Source organism: Hyla sarda, chromosome 9 (genome assembly GCF_029499605.1).
Source record: "Hyla sarda isolate aHylSar1 chromosome 9, aHylSar1.hap1, whole genome shotgun sequence".
Taxonomy (NCBI): Eukaryota; Metazoa; Chordata; class Amphibia; order Anura; family Hylidae; genus Hyla; species Hyla sarda.
In genome coordinates, this window is record NC_079197.1 from 6,102,748 (window position 1) to 6,120,959 (window position 18,212).

At 49.2% G+C, this 18,212-nt stretch overlaps 1 protein-coding gene across 3 annotated transcripts in view; it reads right to left on the reverse strand.

The window, feature by feature from the left end:
- The window catches only part of NPDC1 (neural proliferation, differentiation and control 1), an 89,674-nt gene that overhangs the window by 30,254 nt on the left and 41,208 nt on the right, over positions 1-18,212 (reverse strand). For all 3 annotated transcript variants that reach the window (XM_056539250.1, XM_056539252.1, XM_056539251.1), the window contains exon 2: positions 6,968-7,102. In XM_056539250.1, coding sequence (XP_056395225.1) covers positions 6,968-7,102 — 135 coding nt within the window. The remainder of the gene's footprint in view (positions 1-6,967; positions 7,103-18,212) is intronic.

Genomic DNA, 18,212 nt, shown 5'->3' on the forward strand with positions numbered 1-18,212 from the left:
CCATAAGGAAGCTGAACAACCTCAAATGAAAGAAGCAGAGGTAGTAAGGCTTTTCAGGGCATCTGTTGAGACTACTGACTGTCCCCAACCTATCCTACACGATTGCTATTTTATATCTGTGCAAAGAGAATGCCATAACATGAGATATATCCTCCACCCTGCTGTTCACAACGGCCATATTTACTGATCTGTATCAGATGATCTATGAGCGCGGTGAAGTCATAAGGTTGCCACAGATCCTTAGGAGTAGAATCCTGAAGCAGATCTATCACAACTGAGGGCGACCTGATCCGTCACGTTCCTGGAATCGACTCATCCTCTGCCCGCAGCGGCGCATACATAAGAGTGTAGGCTCTGAGGATTAGTCATGGCACATACTGGCGGATTATAATGCCCACGGCGGGGGGTGCACCGTGAAACACCACCGCACGCCGGCTCATGAATCTGGGCACCGCTCCACCGCCTGATAACAGAGTGAGGTGGCATCTCTCCAACGCAACAGACTCTGGTCACCGGCAAAAAGGGAATCCAAAGTCTAATATAAGACCCTGGAGGGAAGATGCCGAGAAGCAATGAGTCTTTATAATGAGGGGTGACTACAGATGGGTATACAGGATGCCACAGAGGTGTGTACCCCACATGAACGTCACGCTGCCAAGAGGAACAATGCAAAGGGCTCAAGTCTCATCCAATAGGTTACTACTGTACAGAAGCATCATTGTGGAGAATTCTACTATGTGTAACCACCATGTGTGCCCACTATATATAACCACCATGTGTGTCCACTATATATAACCACCATGTATGCCCACTATATATAACCACCATGTGTGTCCACTATATATAACCACCATGTATGCCCACTATATATAACCACCATGTATGCACACTATAACAACCCCGTAGGATTGCCCAACATGACCGCACTGTAGGATTCCCAGGTATGACCACCATGTATGACTCCCGGTATGACCACCATGTATGACTCCCGGTATGACCACCATGTATGACTCTCGGTATGACCACCATGTATAACTGCTCTGTACTATGTATGACTGCCAGGTATTGATTGCCCTACATGCCCTCTATTCACTTGTATTCAGCCAATGGCTGTCCGGGCATGCTGGGAGTTGTAGTTTTGCAATAGCTAGAGACACACAGTTTGGGAAAACATTGATTTATTCCATTTCAGAGAAATCATAATTTTTAAAAGGCCACCGGTCCCAGGTAAGTAGTCATTGGGGCGGTTCCCCACGGCCGCTCTCCCTATACACCGGGCTCCTCCCTATTGACTCCTATCAGAGATGTGTTTGTGTCAGCAGTTCGGGCAGCATGTAACGGCCGACATTCTCCCTTTAAACTAGACAATGTTCAGATGCGCCATCAATTGATACACTGCGATACATCTGGTGCGTGCGATTACATTTTCCTTCTTCGTCTTTTACCGTTTGATGTTTACACAGGATACAATGTTACGGTTTGTTGCGGATCTTGACTTCTTCATGATGGGACAATCTGCAGCATATCCTCCACATGTGAACTTCCCATTCATTTGGTGCAGAACTTTAAGATTTGGATTTTGCTACAATAAAAAGGAGCAGATTTTCCCAATTCTGTCCACTGTACAGCTCCCCCTAATGGTAAGGATACACAAATGCACTGAACCAGCAGACCTCCATGTTACATGTTGAACCATGCTTTCTTATAAAATATGGTGCGATTGTCGTGTTAACCCTTCCTTTAAGGGGTACTCCGGAGGGAAAAACTTTTTTTTTTTTTCAAATCAACTGGTCCCAAAAAGTTAAACAGATTTGTAAATTACTTCTATTGAAAAATCTTTATCTTTCCAGTACTTATCAGCTACTGTATGCTCCACAGGAAGTTGTGTAGTTCTTTCCTGTCTGACCACAGTGCTCTCTGCTGCCACCTCTGTCTGTGTCAGGAACTGTACGGTTTACTATGGGTATTTTCTCCTGCTCTGGACAGCTCCTGATATGGACAGAGGTGGCAGCAGAGAGCACTGTGGTCAGACTGGAAAGAACTACACAACTTCCTGTGGAGATACAGCAGATGATAAGTACTGGAAGGAGATTTTCTAATAGAAGTAATTTACAAATCTGACTTACTTGCACCAGTCATGCAGTTTTGGATGTGACTGGAGTATAAACTACGATTTATTTTGGACACTTTCCTATTTCTGGTATGGATAATGGTCAGCGCAGAAGTCCGGGGAGGAATGTGATGTCTTTTTCTACCAGATCTGTATGTACTATTGGATGAAAGCAATTAGGACTGGCACGTACCCCCGGGCACGGAGAGACCGCGCACATTACAGAAACCTCCCATGAATCTTTAATGCCGCAGCCATGTCTCCTCAGCCGGGTAACACGACAATTCCATTACCTATAATCTATGGCGCAGAATCTTCTTCATTAATTGCAGCCCGGGGCAGTCCCATCCATTATAGCGGGTTTAGGTCATTTACAGCTCGCCATCTGCTGGAGAAGCCATATGTTGTGGGGCAAACACCAGGCATGCTGGGAATTTTAGTCCTCCGTTTGTTGGAAACAACAACAGGTTTGCTGGCGCCGTGTTCTAGAAGCGGGAATTGTTTTTTCTTTGTAAATTTTCCACTCGCTGCGAGCACACCTGCCGTGTAGTTATCAGCCTGAATAATTCATATAACTCGGCAAACAAATAAACACCGCACAGGCACCAGCAATAAACAAGCAGGCCGCAGTGAGAAGAATTCGCCACAAGGTGGCGCTGTAAGGATAGAGTGGAAACTACACTGGAATAGTCTCATCACCTATCATGGCTGAGCTATAACTCAGCTTTCCTAGTATTATTATGCATTATGGCTGAGCAATAACCCAGCTTTCCTAGCATCATCACTAATCATGGCAGGGCTATAACCCAGCTTTCCTAGTATCCTCACATATCATGGCTGAGCTATAACCCAGCTTTCCTTGTATCATTATGTATCATGGCTGAGCTATAACCCAGCTTTCCTAGTCTCACTTATCATGGCTGAGCTATAACCCAGCTTTCCTAGTATCACTTATCATGGCTGAGCTATAACCCAGCTTTCCTCATATCATTATGTATCATGGCTGAGCTATAACCCAGCTTTAGTATCACTTATCATGGCTGAGCTATAACCCAGCTTTCCTAGTATTACTATGCATTATGGCTGAGCAATAACCCAGATTTCTTAGCATCATCACTTTTCATGGCTGAGCTATAACTCAGCTTTCCTATTATTATTATGTATTATGGCTGAGCTATAACTTAAACCTTCCTGGTCCCAGAACATATCATCAGTGTGAGATAACCCAGCTTTCCTAGCCTCATCAAGTATCATGGCTAAGCTATAACTCCGCTTTTCTAGTCTCGGCAGCATTAGCAGAACATAACATCACTGAGTTCTAACCTAGTGTTCCCAGTTTCAGATCGTATTATTACTGAATGGTAACCCAGCTTTCCCAGCCTACAATCCTATTGTCACTAAGTGGTAATCCAGCTTTCCCAGTCTCAGCAGTAGTCTCATAATATGCCATTTTTGACCTATAACCCAACTCTCCCAGTCTCAGATCATAAGTGATAATGAAGCTTTCCCAGTTAATACAACATGCTATCACTCAATAGTAACTCAGCTTTCCCAATCTCATAAAACATGTTTTGCAAGAGCTGGAGGCACACTGGTTGGGAACCCTGAGTTACACTGAGTTAAACACTGAGTTGAAAGAGTGTTTTCTAACCAGTGTGTCTGCAGCTGTTGCAAAACTACAACTTCCAGCATGCGCGGACAGCCAAGGGCTGTCCGGGCATGTGGAGTTGTAGTTTTGCAACAGCTGCAGACACTATGGTTGGAAAATACAGCTCTAAGCCTATGATAAGTGATACTGTCTGCGGAGCCGCTGTATCTCAGCCTATCCTGTGGCTGACAAAAGAGAGCAATAGTTTGCATTCATCTGCGGGTGTAGTTCTCCTTTAAATAATAAAGCAGGTTTAGTCTTCGGATCCAGGGCAGCGGGGAGGCCTCCAGCTGCTAACGCATAATCCTCATCTATTTTAGTACACGTGTACGTTCCCAGAAAGGTCCTTGTGACCTCAAAGATAGCATTGTGTTACATGGGACCTGTCTGGCCTTGTATAAGGGAGTCCCTTTAATTCTAGCGTCATCCAAGGACGGTACGAGCCTGCGCTCAAGGGTAGCGGCTGCAATTGGGATCTACTGCGCGGCGTCAGATCACTGCACACGTGATAAGGTCCCTACAGACTGCGGGTCAATAACCTGACAGCTCGCCGAGCAGAGGACACGTGTCCAGGTGAATGCCATCACAGCGCAGGATAATAAACATCCTATAAGGCTGGAGGGGACAGGGAGCGCCGGACGCCCACCACCAGTGATTCATCCGCTGAGAGACGAAGACACATGATCCATCCGCACAGGGAGAGAACAGGACGAGGTCTCCGCTCAGCACTGTCCCTGAACCAGCAGAATCCGCCATCACACAATCCGCCATCACAGTATCCGCCATCAGAGAATCTGCCATCACAGAATCCGCCATCACACAATCCTGCCATCACACAATCCTGCCATCACACAATCCTGCCATCACACAATCCTGCCATCACACAATCCGCCATCACACAATCCGCCATCACACAATCCGCCATCACACAATCCGCCATCACACAATCCTGCCATCACACAATCCTGCCATCACACAATCCGCCATCACACAATCCTGCCATCACACAATCCTGCCATCACACAATCCGCCATCACACAATCCTGCCATCACACAATCCTGCCATCACACAATCCTGCCATCACACAATCCTGCCATCACACAATCCTGCCATCACACAATCCGCCATCACACAATCCTGCCATCACACAATCCTGCCATCACACAATCCTGCCATCACACAATCCTGCCATCACACAATCCGCCATCACACAATCCGCCATCACACAATCCGCCATCACACAATCCGCCATCACACAATCCGCCATCACACAATCCGCCATCACACAATCCGCCATCACACAATCCGCCATCACACAATCCGCCATCACACAATCCGCCATCACACAATCCGCCATCACACAATCCGCCATCACACAATCCGCCATCACACAATCCGCCATCACACAATCCGCCATCACACAATCCGCCATCACACAATCCGCCATCACACAATCCGCCATCACGTGTCGGCACGGAAAAAGGCAAACAATGGAGCTTCCCCAGCCTTATATACATAGACTGCACCGAGGACAGGAGGAAACTGCTTAAATAGTCATTAAGTACCTGGGGCTGTGGTGACAAACTACGGCTCCAACCTTACTGTGGGGGTCTAAGAAGGGTCAGAAATTATTATCAGAAAGGAGGGGGGGGGGTAGACAATGGTGAACATAGGAGAGAGGGGCCTCACACTGTGGTAAGATGCCATACACATAAGATTCCATTCACCTATCTCTCCTAATCCCCTTCACACATACAGCTTAGCTTGACCTCTGTCCCCCCCCCCCTCCCCTCCAGACTCTTCTGTCCACTCCTCCCTCCAGACTCCTCTGTCCTCCCCTCCTCCCTCCAGACTCCTCTGTCCTCTCCTCCTCCCTCCAGACTCCTCTGTCCTCTCCTCCTCCCTCCAGACTCCTCTGTCCTCCCCTCCTCCCTCCAGACTCCTCTGTCCTCCCCTCCTCCCTCCAGACTCCTCTGTCCTCCCCTCCTCCCTCCAGACTCCTCTGTCCTCCCCTCCTCCCTCCAGACTCCTCTGTCCTCCCCTCCTCCCTCCAGACTCCTCTGTCCTCCCCTCCTCCCTCCAGACTCCTCTGTCCTCCCCTCCTCCCTCCAGACTCCTCTGTCCTCCCCTCCTCCCTCCAGACTCCTCTGTCCTCCCCTCCTCCGTCCTCCCCTCCTCCCTCCAGACTCCTCTGTCCTCCCCTCCTCCCTCCAGACTCCTCTGTCCTCCCCTCCTCCCTCCAGACTCCTCTGTCCTCTCCTCCTCCTTCCAGACTCCTCTGTCCTCTCCTCCTCCCTCCAGACTCCTCTGTCCTCTCCTCCTCCCTCCAGACTCCTCTGTCCTCTCCTCCTCCCTCCAGACTCCTCTGTCCTCCCCTCCTCCCTCCAGACTCCTCTGTCCTCCCCTCCTCCCTCCAGACTCCTCTGTCCTCTCCTCCTCCCTCCAGACTCCTCTGTCCTCTCCTCCTCCCTCCAGACTCCTCTGTCCTCTCCTCCACCCTCCAGACTCCTCTGTCCTCTCCTCCTCCCTCCAGACTCCTCGGTCCTCTCCTCCTCCCTCCAGACTCCTCTGTCCTCTCCTCCTCCCTCCAGACTCCTCTGTCCTCTCCTCCTCCCTCCAGACTCCTCTGTCCTCTCCTCCTCCCTCCAGACTCCTCCTCCCTCCAGACTCCTCTGTCCTCTCCTCCTCCCTCCAGACTCCTCTGTCCTCTCCTCCTCCCTCCAGACTCCTCTGTTCCGCACCTCCTCCAGAAACCTTCACACAGTTGGCATCTTCTATGGCATCATTTTAATAATATGGGCACAGAGTCCATTTGATGTTGGCACTGCCACTAGAGTCACTAACACTGTGATCACTACCAGCTCTTAGATCCCCAGGAATTTAAAAATTTATAAAAAATGCATAACTACTACTACTACTACCACCACCACTATCAGGCCGACGGGCGAAGGCCACCATTAGATAGGCATGATGTGAAGGGAATATAAGGCTTCAAGTCAGTAGATGTGAATAATTCCAGAATAACAATTCCTATTAAACAGCTGATAGGTGGGAAAGGTTTATGATCTTCATGCGATGGACGACAAGACAGCAAAGAAAGCAACAAAGAGAACTGTAAAAAACTGCAGAATGGAGTCAGCTGATCCGGGGATCTCTGTGACATGTGACACTTGGTAAATCATTTTCTCTGTATTTTCGACACATTTACCTTGTTTTGCCTCCTCGCATTTTCCTTTGCTGTTTTCTTGGTATCCGTGTATACAAGGGCCGCACTCCGTCGAGCCGTGAGGACAGACCTCTCTCTTGTGTAGGGGACAGTTCAGACTGTTGCGGCATAGTGATGCTGAAAAACACAAATGGAAAACATGTTAGGATTAAAGACAGTGATGTCATCCATACAAGGGTCACAAAGTAGGTTTATCTAAACCAGTGGTCTCAAACTGTAGCCCTCCAGGTGTTGCAAAACTTTAACTCCCAGCATGCCCAGAGAGCCATTGGCTGTCCAGGCATGCTGGGAGTTGAAGTTTTGCAACATCTGGAGGGCCACAGTTTAAGACCACTGATCTAAACAAAGCACAAAACAGTGCCAGGCAACAAAGTGTTAACCCCGGTCTGTATATTGCAACGGTCCCCATAAGGACAGCACCGGGGCTGCTGGTTTCTGCATCGTTCGAGCACAAATCGGTTCCTAACGCCATTTTTCCACCCACGCCTGCGGCAATATTTTGCCGTACACAGACACAGAGCCGACTCAATAAAATTAGCCCCGATCTGCAGTGAACATCTGTCTTGTGTCTCGGTGATGGTTTCTATCAGCACCGGGCTCCACGCTTCAGTGCCGGGCCGAGTTATCAACATACAGGACCGATCAGGCTGTTAACTCCTTAATGACTAATCTAATGATAAAATGCTGTATCTAGATATATTCACTTATTATGGTACAGGATGGCGACACTCGGGCTACAGGATGGCGACACTCGGGGTACAGGATGGCGACACTCGGGGTACAGGATGGCGACACTCGGGGTACAGGATGGCGACACTCGGGGTACAGGATGATGATAACACTCGGGGTACAGGAGGATGATGACACTCGGGGTACAGGAGGATGATGACACTCGGGGTACAGGAGGATGATGACACTCGGGGTACAGGATGGCGACACTCGGGGTACAGGATGATGATAACACTCGGGGTACAGGATGATGATAACACTCGGGGTACAGGATGATGATGATAACACTCGGGGTACAGGATGATGATAACACTCGGGGTACGGGATGATGATAACACTCGGGGTACGGGATGATGATAACACTCGGGGTACGGGATGATGATAACACTCGGGGTACAGGATGATGATAACACTCGGGGTACAGGATGATGATAACACTCGGGGTACAGGATGATGATGATAACACTCGGGGTACAGGATGATGATAACACTCGGGGTACGGGATGATAACACTCGGGGTACGGGATGATGATAACACTCGGGGTACAGGATGATGATAACACTCGGGGTACAGGATGATGATAACACTTGGGGTACAGGATGATGATAACACTCGGGGTACAGGATGATGATGATAACACTCGGGGTACAGGATGATGATGATAACACTCGGGGTACAGGATGATGATAACACTCGGGGTACAGGATGATAACACTCGGGGTACAGGATGATAACATTTGGGGTACAGGAAATTCTCTGTACTGCTGAGAGAACCCGGCTCCTGCCAGCACCTGACACCTCCCAATGGCCTCTATTTGGCTCCTCACATTATTTCACTTCCTTCTGCCCGGACCACCCGCAAAGCTGAGACAAACCCCTCAATACTGTACACCTCAGGCTGTCAGGGCATAATAGGAGTTGTAATAGATGGGGAGCCACCGTTGTGAACATATCCTCATAATGCAGTACAGATCATCTTGTAATGTCACACTACGACCACTAGGGGGTGTACAGCTTCCACAAATTAGGAGACACACAGAGATCTCCAGTTTATGAAAACGTATATAAGAGTAAATAAGAGCGGATGGAAAACTACATGGAAAACCATCTGATCTATTGAGAAGCCGGGGAAGGTTCTTTCAATCTCAATTTTTGTACATATAGAAAGAAGTATAAGTTACCAAACCAGTTACCCAGGGGATTAGCAGCCGTAACATGGGGGATGAGTCACGTGTACAGGATTCTATACATCATGCAGCAAAGTGCACAAAGAAACACGAAATACAGTAAAAGAGGCGAGACGCTACAATCCCCTCCATACTCCTCTACAATCCCCTCCATACTCCTCTACAATCCCCTCCATACTCCTCTACAATCCCCTCCATACTCCTCTACAATCCCCTCCATACTCCTCTACAATCCCCTCCATACTCCTCTACAATCCCCTCCATACTCCTCTACAATCCCCTCCATACTCCTCTACAATCCCCTCCATACTCCTCTACAATCCCCTCCATACTCCTCTACAATCCCCTCCATACTCCTCTACAATCCCCTCCATACTCCTCTACAATCCCCTCCATACTCCTCTACAATCCCCTCCATACTCCTCTACAATCCCCTCCATACTCCTCTACAATCCCCTCCATACTCCTCTACAATCCCCTCCATACTCCTCTACAATCCCCTCCATACTCCTCTACAATCCCCTCCATACTCCTCTACAATCCCCTCCATACTCCTCTACAATCCCCTCCATACTCCTCTACAATCCCCTCCATACTCCTCTACAATCCCCTCCATACTCCTCTACAATCCCCTCCATACTCCTCTACAATCCCCTCCATACTCCTCTACAATCCCCTCCATACTCCTCTACAATCCCCTCCATACTCCTCTACAATCCCCTCCATACTCCTCTACAATCCCCTCCATACTCCTCTACAATCCCCTCCATACTCCTCTACAATCCCCTCCATACTCCTCTACAATCCCCTCCATACTCCTCTACAATCCCCTCCATACTCTTCTACAATCCCCTCCATACTCTTCTACAATCCCCTCCATACTCTTCTACAATCCCCTCCATACTCTTCTACAATCCCCTCCATACTCTTCTACAATCCCCTCCATACTCTTCTACAATCCCCTCCATACTCTTCTACAATCCCCTCTATACTCTTCTACAATCCCCTCCATACTCTTCTACAATCCCCTCCATACTCTTCTACAATCCCCTCCATACTCTTCTACAATCCCCTCCATACTCTTCTACAATCCCCTCCATACTCCTCTACAATCCCCTCCATACTCCTCTACAATCCCCTCCATACTCCTCTACAATCCCCTCCATACTCCTCTACAATCCCCTCCATACTCCTCTACAATCCCCTCCATACTCCTCTACAATCCCCTCCATACTCCTCTACAATCCCCTCCATACTCCTCTACAATCCCCTCCATACTCCTCTACAATCACGTTCATACTCCTCTACAATCCCCTCCATACTCCTCTACAATCCCCTCCATACTCTTCTACAATCCCCTCCATACTCTTCTACAATTCCCTCCATACTCTTCTACAATCTTCTCCATACTCTTCTACAATCCCCTCCATACTCCTCTACAATTCCCTCCATACTCTTCTACAATCTTCTCCATACTCTTCTACAATCCCCTCCATACTCCTCTACAATCCCCTCCATACTCCTCTACAATCCCCTCCATACTCTTCTACAATCCCCTCCATACTCTTCTACAATCCCCTCCATACTCTTCTACAATCCCCTCCATACTCTTCTACAATCCCCTCCATACTCTTCTACAATCCCCTCCATACTCTTCTACAATCCCCTCCATACTCTTCTACAATCCCCTCTATACTCTTCTACAATCCCCTCCATACTCTTCTACAATCCCCTCCATACTCTTCTACAATCCCCTCCATACTCTTCTACAATCCCCTCCATACTCTTCTACAATCCCCTCCATACTCCTCTACAATCCCCTCCATACTCCTCTACAATCCCCTCCATACTCCTCTACAATCCCCTCCATACTCCTCTACAATCCCCTCCATACTCCTCTACAATCCCCTCCATACTCCTCTACAATCCCCTCCATACTCCTCTACAATCCCCTCCATACTCCTCTACAATCCCCTCCATACTCCTCTACAATCACGTTCATACTCCTCTACAATCCCCTCCATACTCCTCTACAATCCCCTCCATACTCTTCTACAATCCCCTCCATACTCTTCTACAATTCCCTCCATACTCTTCTACAATCTTCTCCATACTCTTCTACAATCCCCTCCATACTCCTCTACAATTCCCTCCATACTCTTCTACAATCTTCTCCATACTCTTCTACAATCCCCTCCATACTCCTCTACAATCCCCTCCATACTCCTCTACAATCCCCTCCATACTCCTCTACAATCCCCTCTGTGCTGCTCTACAATCTCCTCTGTAGAGCAGCACAGAGGAGATTGTAGAGCAGCACAGAGGAGATTGTAGAGCAGCACAGAGGAGATTGTAGAGCAGCACAGAGGAGATTGTAGAGCAGCACAGAGGAGATTGTAGAGCAGCACAGAGGAGATTGTAGAGCAGCACAGAGGAGATTGTAGAGCAGCACAGAGGAGATTGTAGAGGAGTATGGAGGAGATTGTAGAGCAGCGCAGAGGGGATTGTAGAGCAGCACAGAGGAGATTGTAGAGCAGCACAGAGGAGATTGTAGAGCAGCACAGAGGAGATTGTAGAGCAGCACAGAGGAGATTGTAGAGCAGCACAGAGGAGATTGTAGAGCAGCACAGAGGAGATTGTAGAGCAGCACAGAGGAGATTGTAGAGCAGCACAATCTCCTCTGTGCTGCTCTACAATCCCCTCTGCGCTGCTCTACAATCTCCTCCAAACTCCTCTACAATCTCCTCCATACTCCTCTACAATCCCCTCTGCGCTGCTCTACAATCTCCTCCATACTCCTCTACAATCCCCTCCATACTCCTCTACAATCCCCTCTGCGCTGCTCTACAATGTCCTCTGTGCTGCTCTACAATCCCCTCCGTGCTGCTCTACAATCCCCTCTGCGCTGCTCTACAATCCCCTCCATACTCCTCTACAATCCCCTCCACGCTGCTCTACAATCTCCTCCATACTCCTCTACAATCCCCTCTGCGCTGCTCTACAATCTCCTCCATACTCCTCTACAATCCCCTCTGCGCTGCTCTACAATGTCCTCTGTGCTGCTCTACAATCTCCTCTGTGCTGCTCTACAATCCCCTCTGCGCTGCTCTACAATCTCCTCCATACTCCTCTACAATCTCCTCCGCGCTCTTCTACAATCTCCTCTGTGCTGCTCTACAATCTCCTCCATACTCCTCTACAATCCTGTCCATACCGTGCGGTTGGTTACATTATTTTGCGGCACCAGCTGTTACTATACATCCCCAGCACCGATCCAACTCTTGTCCTCGTAGGTTGTTACAATGTATCAGTCTGGAGTCACAGGATTGTCTAGACTGGATACAAATGTAAACAACCCTGACCTGAACTTGGTGTAAGCAAGGAGGTTCCCACTAACTGACAGCAAGCAGAGATCTTGGAATTAAAACACAAAGAAAATTAGAAAGCTGCAGAACTATATGCAAGTGTTTCCCAGGTATGGTAGTACAACAACTCCCAGCATGGCCTGACTGCCTTTGGCTGTAATCGTATACCTTAGCACAGCATTTATCTAACAAGTGGTTCTTCAGGTGTTGCAAAACAACAACTCCCATCATGCCCTGACAACCTCCGCCTGTTATCTTATATCAGTGGTCTCCGGACTGTGGACCTCTAGTCTATCATTGCATGCTGGGAGTTGTAGTTTTGCACCACTGCCTTATACTTTAACACAGTGTTTCCTAACATGCAGCTCTGAAGGTGATGCAAAACTACAACTCCCAGCATGCCCTGACAGCCTACGACTTTTGCAAACACTCCGATCTTACATAAGGGCTTGTTCTCTGTAATGTTAATCTATTGTATATGGCAGTGTTTCTCCAACCCCAGCTGTTGCCAGCATAGCCAATAAACCTTTGGCTGTGAATGTATGATGGGGGATGTAGTTATGAATCACCTGGTAGGTAAACGCTGACATATAAAATGATTAACTTTACAGAACACAAGCCCTTATGCAAGATGGGGTAACAGGGCGCAGGTGTTATTCGGGTACCACAAATTCTACACGTGTTTTCACTATGAGCAGCGACACGTGACACAATGATGGGATTACAGGGTTGTATTTGTGCGCACGTCTCACATGGAAACCATTAACCATGAGGCGCTGGCGCCCCCCGCCGCACATTTCATTAATACATTAGCAGAGCTGTCCAGGTCCTGAACTGCCCGTCCGCCGCGGTGATCACCATGTCATCTGTATTCTTGTCATGTCTACCGGGACATGTGACATCATTGCGCTCTAAAATGTCTGCACGTGCAGGCCGTGTCATACATGTGGTCCTCATGGTTACAGGAACATGGCCGTCCCCTCGCTGTATGGCAGCAGAGGGCAGGGGAGATAGAGGAGTGGGAAGGATGGGTAAGACACAAACGTCTTGTAGGTTACAGGTGGCCTTGGGAGCTTCTATTCACATTTCTTAATGGAGGAGAGAGAGGAGAGAAACAAGGGGAGAGCAGAGGGAGCGATACATAGTAGAGAGAGAGAGAGATGGAGGAGAGAAACAAGGGGAGAGCGGAGGGAGCAGTACATGGTAGACAGACCGAGAGATGGGTGAGAGAAACAAGGGGAGAGTGGAGGGAGCGGTACATGGTAGACAGACCGAGAGATGGGTGAGAGGACGAGGGGAGAGCAGAGGGAGCGGTACATGGTAGACAGACCGAGAGATGGGCGAGAGAAACAAGGGGAGAGCGGAGGGAGCGGTACATGGTAGACAGAGAGATGGGTGAGAGGACGAGGGGAGAGCGGAGGGAGCGGTACATGGTAGACAGAGAGATGGGTGAGAGGACGAGGGGAGAGCGGAGGGAGCGGTACATGGTAGACAGACCGAGAAATGGGTGAGAGGACGAGGGGAGAGCGGAGGGAGCGGTACATGGTAGACAGAGAGATGGGTGAGAGGACGAGGGGAGAGCGGAGGGAGCGGTACATGGTAGACAGAGAGAGATGGGTGAGAGGACGAGGGGAGAGCGGAGGGAGCGGTACATGGTAGACAGAGAGAGATTGGTGAGAGGACGAGGGGAGAGCGGAGGGAGCGGTACATGGTAGACAGAGAGAGATGGGTGAGAGAAACAAGGGGAGAGCGGAGGGAGCGGTACATGGTAGACAGAGAGATGGGTGAGAGAAACAAGGGGAGAGCGGAGGGAGCGGTACATGGTAGACAGACCAAGAGATGGGTGAGAGAAACAAGGGGAGAGCGGAGGCAGCGGTACATGGTAGACAGACCGAGGTGATCACCATGTCATCTGTATTCTTGTCATGTCTACCGGGACATGTGACATCATTGCGCTCTAAAATGTCTGCACGTGCAGGCCGTGTCATACATGTGGTCCTCATGGTTACAGGAACATGGCCGTCCCCTCGCTGTATGGCAGCAGAGGGCAGGGGAGAAAGAGGAGTGGGAAGGATGGGTAAGACACAAACGTCTTGTAGGTTACAGGTGGCCTTGGGAGCTTCTATTCACATTTCTTAATGGAGGAGAGAGAGGAGAGAAACAAGGGGAGAGCGGAGGGAGCGGTACATGGTAGACAGACCGAGAGATGGGTGAGAGGACGAGGGGAGAGCAGAAGGAGCGGTACATGGTAGACAGAACGAGAGATGGGTGAGAGAAACAAGGGGAGAGCGGAGGGAGCGGTACATGGTAGACAGAGAGAGATGGGTGAGAGAAACAAGGGGAGAGCGGAGGCAGCGGTACATGGTAGACAGACCGAGAGATGGGTGAGAGGACGAGGGGAGAGCGGAGGCACCGGTACATGGTAGACAGACCGAGAGATGGGTGAGAGGACAAGGGGAGAGCGGAGGGAGCGGTACATGGTAGACAGAGAGATGGAGGAGAGAAACAAGGGGAGAGCGGAGGGAGCGGTACATGGTAGACAGACCAAGAGATGGGTGAGAGGACGAGGGGAGAGCGGAGGGAGCAGAACATGGTAGACAGACCGAGAGATGGGTGAGAGGACGAGGGGAGAGCAGAGGGAGCGGTACATGGTAGACAGAGAGAGATGGGTGAGAGAAACAAGGGGAGAGCGGAGGGAGCGGTACATGGTAGACAGAGAGATGGGTGAGAGGACGAGGGGAGAGCGGAGGGAGCAGAACATGGTAGACAGACCGAGATATGGGTGAGAGGATGAGGGGAGACAGAGGATGAGAGCAAGAGAAATAGAGGGACAAAGAAAGAGAGAGGAAGGAAGAAAGCCTCTATATATCAGACCTGGAGCAATGGAAGAAGGCGTCTGGTCTGGGGGATCATGTGGATGCCGGGGGTGTGTGTCAAGAGATGGCACCAGGATGCATTATAGGAAGATGACAAGATGGTGGGGGCAGTGTGATGGGCAATGTTCTGCTGGAGACCTTGTGTCCTGGCATCATGGGGAGGTTACTGCGACATGTACCACCTACCTGACATAAATGGATATAGGGTCAGACCTCAGGGGTTACATCACAGATCTATGGGGTCCAGACCTCAGGGGTTACATCACAGATCTATGGGGTTTAGGCCTCAGGGGTCACATCACAGATCCTATGGGGTTCAGGCCTCAGGGGTTACATCAGATCTATGGGGTCCAGGCATCAGGGGTTACATCACAGATCTATGGGGTCCAGGCCTCAGGGGTCACATCAAAGGGCTATGGAGTCTAGACCTTGGGGTTACATCACAGATCCTTGGGGTCCAGGCCTCAGGGGTCACATCACAGATCCTATGGGGTCCAGGCCTCAGGGGTTACATCACAGATCTATGGGGTCCAGGCCTCAGGGATTACATCACAGATCTATGGGGTCCAGGCCTCAGGGATTACATCACAGGGCTATGGGGTTCAGGCCTTGGCGGTCACATTACAAATCTATGAGGTCCGGGCCTCCGGGGACACAACACAGGAGGCCAAAGGGGTTAAATCATAGGGCTATGCGCTCTAGGCCTGGGGGTAACATCACAGGTCTATGAGGTCTGGGGGTCGAGGGTCACATCAAAAGGCTAAAAGGTCTGGGCCTTGGAGGCCACATCACAAGGCTATGAAGTCCAGGGCTATGGGTCCCGGGCCTTGGGGGGACACAGCACAGGTCTATGGGGTCCGGGCCTCTAGGATCAAAGCACAGGGCTATGAGTTCTCGGCCTCGGGGGACACAGCATAGGGCTTTGGGGTCCAGGCCTCAGGGGTCACATCATAGGGCTATGGGGTCCGGGTTTCAGGGATCAATAATAATCTGACCGATCAGTGTATACAAAGATGTGATGCCATCCGCAGATCTACTCTATGCTGCTCATCTGGTTCCATTATGTGCAGTAAGAAAAATCTACATAACAAATTATTATACACTGGTATAAACTAACAAAATGGAGATGCCTGATGAACACGCACAAAAAAAGGGGGCGCTACTGAGTTAGAGTCCACAACACCTGACTTCACCCCCTGATAACACCAAGGATCAATGAAACCATAGCAACTCCAGACGGATATGTTGGTTGCTATTCATAAAACGCTGCCCTGCATTATCCTGCCGTTGGTCTGGATTAACCCTACGATGCCCATAGCAAAGAGCAACCATCCAGGGCGAACTTAGTGAGGATACAATAGACTGCACTTGGGGTGGGGGCTAGATATGAAGATTTAGGTTGGGACAACTGCTGTAGGACCACAAGTATCAGCATAACCTAAGCATCAATAAGTATTGGAATCTAGCACTAGACTGCAGCAAGCCGGAGAACGCATTTACAGACCTCCAACCAGTGTGCAAAGCTGCAACTCCCAGCCGTTGGCTGTCCGGGAATGCTGGGAGTTGTACTTTAGCAACAGCTGAAGGCACACTAGCTAGTCAAATATAGCTCTCCGGCTGCAGAAAAACTACAACTCCCAGCATTATATATATATATTCACACACAGTGGGGCAAAAAAGTATTTAGTCAGCCACCAATTGTACAAGTTCTCCCCCTTATAAAGATGAGGCTGTAATTATCATCATAGGTTATAACCTCAACTATGAGACAGAATGAGAAAAAATCCATAAAATCACATTGTCTGATTATTAAAGAATTTATTTGCAAATTATAGTGGAAAATAAGTATTTGGTCAATAAGAAAAGTTCATCTCAATACTTTGTTATATCCCCTTTGTTGGTAATGACAGAGGTCACATGTTTTCTGTCTTCACAAGGTTCTCACACATTGTTGCTGGTATTTTGGCCCATTCCTCCATGCAGATCTCCTCTAGAGCAGTGATGTTTTGGGGCTGTCACTGGGCAACACGGACTTTCAACCCCCTCCAAAGGTTTTCAATGGGGTTGAGATCTGGAGACTGGCTAGGCCACTCCAGGACCTTGAAATGCTTCTGATGAAGCCACTCCTTCATTGCCCGGGCAGTGTGTTTAGGATCATTGTCATGCTGAAAGACCCAGCCACGTTTCATCTTCAATGCCCTTGCTGAAGGAAGGAGGTTTTCACTCAAAATCCCCTGATACATGGCCCCATTCATTCTTTCCTTTACACTGATCAGTCATCCTGGTCCCTTAGCAGAGAAAAAGCCCCAAAGCATGATGTTTCCACCCCCCCCCCCCCCCATGCTTCATAGTTATGGTGTTCTTTGGATGCAACTCAGCATTCTTTCTCCTCCAAACACGACAAGTTGAGTTTTTGCCAAAAACGTTCTACTTTGGTTTCATCTGACAATGACATTCTCCCAACCCTCTTCTGGATCATCCAAATGCTCTCTAGCAAACTTCAGACGGGCACAGACATGTACTGGCTTAAGCAGTGGGACACGTCTGGCACTGCATGATTTAAGTCCCTGGTGGTGTAGTGTGTTACTGATGGTAGCCTTTGTTACTTTGGTCCCAGCTCTCTGCAGGTCATTCACTAGGTCCCTAGTGTGGTTCTGGGATTTTTGCTCACCGTTCCTGTGATCATTTTGACACCACTGGGTGAGATCTTGTGTGGAGCCCCAGATGGAGGGAGATTATCAGTGGTCTTGTATGTCTTCCATCTTCTAATAATTGCTCCCACAGTTGATTTCTTCTCCAAGCTGTTTGCCTATTGCAGATTCAGTCTTCCCAGCCTGGCGCACGTCTACAATTTTGTTTCTGGTGTCCTTCGACAGCTCTTTGGTCTTGGCAATAGTGGAGTTTGGAGTGTGACTGTTTGAGGTTGTGGACAGGTGTCTTTTATACTGATAAGTTCAAACAGGAGCCATTAATACAGGTAACGAGTGGAGGACAGAGGAGACTCTTAAAGAAGAAGTTACAGGTCTGTGAGGGCCAGAAATCTTGCTTGTTTGTAGGCGACCAAATACT